Source organism: Nematolebias whitei, chromosome 23 (genome assembly GCF_014905685.2).
Source record: "Nematolebias whitei isolate Nwh7 chromosome 23, NemWhi1, whole genome shotgun sequence".
NCBI lineage: Eukaryota > Metazoa > Chordata > Actinopteri > Cyprinodontiformes > Rivulidae > Nematolebias > Nematolebias whitei.
The window spans coordinates 16,281,737-16,286,526 of record NC_056520.1 but is presented as its reverse complement, the minus strand read 5'-3'; the positions used below and the strand labels follow the sequence as shown (position 1 = coordinate 16,286,526).

The 4,790-nt window shown below is 39.5% G+C and overlaps 1 protein-coding gene across 1 annotated transcript in view; it reads right to left on the bottom strand.

The window, feature by feature from the left end:
- Positions 1 to 652: 652 nt before the first annotated feature.
- Positions 653 to 4,790, bottom strand: part of LOC119428750 (activin receptor type-2A) — a gene marked incomplete in the record, with an annotated part of 87,349 nt that continues 83,211 nt past the window's right edge. Inside the window, 3 exon segments of the mRNA XM_037696427.1 lie at positions 653 to 1,246; positions 4,035 to 4,165; positions 4,254 to 4,392. Coding sequence (XP_037552355.1) covers positions 1,052 to 1,246; positions 4,035 to 4,165; positions 4,254 to 4,392 — 465 coding nt within the window.

Sequence of the window (4,790 nt, the reverse complement as noted above, 5' to 3'; positions counted from 1 at the left end):
GGCTCAGCTAAATACACAAAGGGCTTCAAATCCGATGCCTCAGATGAAACAATACTGAGCGACTTGTCCATCTGCTTTTCTCTAGCTATCAGATTTTTTATTTTGTTTACAAAATAAAAGCACGGATCGAGAGTTTGACATCTCAGCTGTGAAACCAAATATTAAAATCAGTCAGTGTTTCCAGTTTTGATCATTAAACTTGTCAGCAGCTGAAAGCGCAAATGGAAAAGAAGAAAAAAAACAATAAATGACAATTCATCCACCTACCAATAAAACTCAAAGAGGAGGAAAGCTACGAGCGAAGGGGAGGAAATCCTTTAGTGAGCGTCGTGTCCGACAGCAGGTCGTCTGGTGAAGAGGGACTAATTTGAACTGAGGTATACCTGGTTGAAGGAGGTTTATGGTTTCTATTGTCATAATGCTTGAAAATGGAGCCCCCTCCCCTGTCCCCCTCCCAAATTTAAAAGAAGCTGATTACCAAGTTCATGATACACTATGTACAGCAGCATTACACTATAAACATTCAGAAGCTGTTGCTTATTGGCAGAACGATAGTCGATTCTTCAAAGGAACGCTCACAAGAAAACAGCTAATGTATCGGGAGCTCAAGTTCTCGTCTTTTGTTTTTTCCCCCACTCTCTCCGTTTCGTTGTTAACACTAAAACGAACGATGAAATCGCTCCGCTAGATCCTCCGAATGAAATCCAACGAGTATTTATATAAAAAAAAAAAAACGATACATGACCGAACAGTTTGTCGAGTGTGTCCAGAATCGTCCTCTTCGGAGAGGAGAAGAAAAAAGGAAGAAGTTAAAATCCTCAGGCACGCGTATCAAAAATGAGGCGGATCCCGACGGATGTGGGTGAGATGGGTGCCGGCTGTTTCCTGAAGTAGCGGCCCGCACTTAAAAAGGAACCAAGAAGAAGAGATGAGCGTAAAAAGGAAAACGTAAAAAAAAAAAAAAAACGCCAACCAGCCAGGGCCGGCCGTCTAATCCTCTCGTGTTGGTTTCCAGTAGCTCGTCCCGGTCGTCGGTTGGTTGGTTGGCTGATCATAAGCTGGACTCTTTGGGCGGGAGGTCCACATTTGTCACCATGGTGACCACAGTGACGATCTCCTCGGGGCCGATGATGGGGGCCTGGCGCTGCATTTGGCCGATGCGCTCCTCGACGCAGCCGGCAGACAGGCGGGCCTCGGCCTCGTGGTCCCAGCAGTCCTCAATGGTTTCGCAGAGCATGGCCAGACCCTAAAACGGCAACAACCAGAGCTCTAATCAGTCCCGTTTGTTCTTCAAAAACAAATCCCAACTACCAGAACATCAAAGAGCATGCAGGCTATGACATCGGCCCAGCCAAGCTGCTGTGATGCGTTACACTCACCGCAGTACTCCTCCTAAACACTAGATGTCCCTACAGACAAAATTATATCACCAAAAAGACACAAACATAACCACTTTCAACTCGTGTGAATGAAGACTCAGCATTCCCACTGTTGTTTTCCTGTTTTTAATTTTTTTCTTTACGTTTTATGGAATCTAATTACTTCTGAATACTTAGTGCCACAATTTTAGCCGTTCATATCTAAAAAATGTTTTGCTCATCAGGTGACGGGTGCAATGACTGTTTGTGTTAGTAACTTTTGAACTTTTCAAAATAATAGTGTGAACATTTATGAAGCATTCACACTATTGTGATACATTTTTCTTCGGTTATGATTGTCAGAATCTTGCTTGTTCCACAGGTTTTAAGCTATTTCAACAAATCATAAATCAAAACGTTCAGGACAATCCTGATATGACTTTTGGTGCAACTTTAGCTTTTTGAAATATTTATCTTTTTTCTGACACTTTTTTTTTCTCTGAAAATGAATTGAGCTGATTTTACATCCTTCAAATCTTTAGATCTGCATAAAATACTGAAGTTTGCATAAATAAGTTGAATCCATCACAAAACAGCTAAAACCCCTGCTGAAAGTAACTGAAAAAAAGTTCAAATTTGCACAAGGAAGCTGAAAGAAGGTGAACCAGAACAAAATGTGAAAGGAGCAGTAAAAGGTTGTAAGCTATTTCAGCTACTCTTTAGCTGTTTTATGCTAATTTTAGCCTTTTCAGCTAATTCCACATTTTTTGTTCTCATTTGGGGGGAGTGGTAGCACAGAGGTTAGAAGATGGGCCTGTGATCGGAAAGTTGCAGGTTCAACTCCCGGTACCGTCAACATCAAAATGTGTGGTGGAACACCCACACCTGCCTCCACCCTCATTCGCCCACTCTGGGCCCCTGAGCAAAACCCTTAACCCCCACCATCTGCTCCCTAAACAGGTCTCTCTTGAAAATGAGTTCTCGTGGCTCAATTAATGACCTGTATAAATAAAGAGTAAAAAAAAAATCAACTTTTTTCAACTTAATTCAGCACAAATGTGCTCTCTCTACTTCATTCTTGTAATTTAAGCTTCTTTATGCATTTTACATTATTTTCAGCTGTTTTTATTAGTTTTTGCTAATTTCAACTTTTTTCAAATTATTTCCACTTTTTTGTGCTCATTTTTTGCTTCTTTCAGCCTAATTGGGAAAATGTGGTTTTCTGCTTTCTTCTGCTAATTTAAGCTTATTCTACCTTTTCAGATACCTTTTAGCTTGTCTTAGCTAATTTCAGCTGTTTTCAGATAAATTCAAGTTTTTCAATGGTAATTTCTGCTACTTTCAGCCTAACTAACTTTATGCTAATTTCAACTTCTTATGCTTAAAAAAGAAAACCGTTCAATACAAAAACAACTGGACTTTGTAACAGAAGACGTTTGGCTCCTCATCCGAGGAGCTTTCTCAACTCAAAGAGCAGAGAGTGAGGGGTTCAGGTTGAGTGAGATAAGACACATACATATGTAGATTTGACAATTCTCACCTCAACACCTTAACAGTAGGAGTTTCTTAAGGTCTTTGTTCCTCTAATTCACAGATGAGGCCCCTCTGTTCTCATCAGGTGTGAAAACTGGCTGGGAATTAGTCTGAAAGTTGCATTATATGTTTTTGAATGTGGAAATCTGAGGCTTCCTCCTCTGTTGAGACTTTTTTTTTCTCTTTTAACGTAAATTGCTTCCTTCTTATGCTTCTTTTGGCTTTTTCTGCTAGTTTCAGCTTTTCTGCAAATTCAGCTACCTTTTAGCTGTTTTTCTGCTAATTTTAGTTTTTTCATCTAATTCCACTTTTTTTTAGCTCATTTCAGCTCTTTTTGCTTCCTTTTGATAGTTTAAGCCTCTGTCTGATTTTTCAGCTTCTTTTCAACTACTTTTTTTGTTGTTGCTAATTTCAACTTTTTTTTTTAAAACAAATTTCCTAATTTTTGTGCTCATTTCGGCTTATTTAAACGTAATTCAGCAAATATGTGTTCTTTCTGCTTTCTTCCACTAATTTAGGCTTTTTCTTCCATTTCAGCTACATTTGAGCATATTTTTTTTAGCTAATTGTAGCTGTTTTTCAGCAAGTTCTTCTGCAATAAGCATTCATATTGCATTTTTGCAGGAAATGCAATTCATCTAGTTAACTTTATCTACAAATATTTCTTAAAAAAACAAAACAAAGCTAAAACCACTTGAATTTGTTAGTTATTTTTTAAATAAGCTTAACCCTACAAAATCTTCTTATACAACTTTTATGTTTTACTTTTAGCTTCTAGCTGGCTTAATGCTACTTTTGGAGTCTAGTTTACATATTGTTATTTTTACATTTTAGTTAGCCTTTTGCTACTTTAATTTTAACCCAAGCTTTGCTATTTTTCTCTAGTCTTTTCTTACTTGTAGCTAACTTTTTGCTACTTTACTTTGGCTGCTTTTGTCTAATCTTTTGGTACTTTGTTGCTACTCATTTTGCCTTTGCTTACTTTAAGCAAGACTTTTGCTACTTTTGGCTTTTAGCTTTTCAGCTAATCCCATCTTGTAATGGCTTCACATTTTTTGACAATATTTAAAATCGTTTCATGGCTTGTTTTGGCTTCATTTTTGTTGCTAAAATCAAGCGATAAAAGCGACTTTCACAGCTCACCGTGTGTTTCTGCCAGCAGTCTCGGAGGCAGGGCCGCAGCTTCTTATGGACGACCACTTCCTGCATGTCCTCCAGAGACGGGTGCTGACCCACCTCCTCCTCGAAGGGGAGCATGTACTCGTCTACAGGGCCTGTTGGTGCAAACACAAACAAAACGCTGCATCAAACAGGAAAGCAGGAGGCGGAGCAGAGAGTTTTCTCTCGTGGCGGCGCTCTCACCGTCAGCGGCGGTGCACCGTGACGCAAGCTCCCACAGGACAAGGCCAAAGGCGTACATGTCGATGCGCAGGAAGGAGTCGCGCTGGAAGTTGATGGCGCCCTCCAGGACTTCTGGAGCCATGTAGCGTCGTGTTCCCACCTGCAGGATCCAAACAGTTTAGTGGGTTAAAACATGAGCAAAGGAGTGAAGCATCAGCTTCCAGGATGTCTCAAACATTGAGCTCTTTAAGCTGATTTTGGTTCATTAATCAAATAACAAACATTGAACTGATCAAATAAAGAAATAATCTTCACTGAAATGTGAAGATGAAACTGTGTGATCAAAAGTAAAAGAAGAACACCAACAGCTAAAAGCTAATTGGAGCAAAATGCTAGCTCGACATAGAAAAACACAAGAAAAACTAAGTTAAGCAAAAGGCTACCTAAAAGCAGCAAAATGCTAACTAAGAACTAAACCCAGCAAAAGGTTAGCAACAGAACAAAACATTAGCTGAAAGCAAAATAGTAGCTAGATGCTAAATGTAGCTAAATGCATGC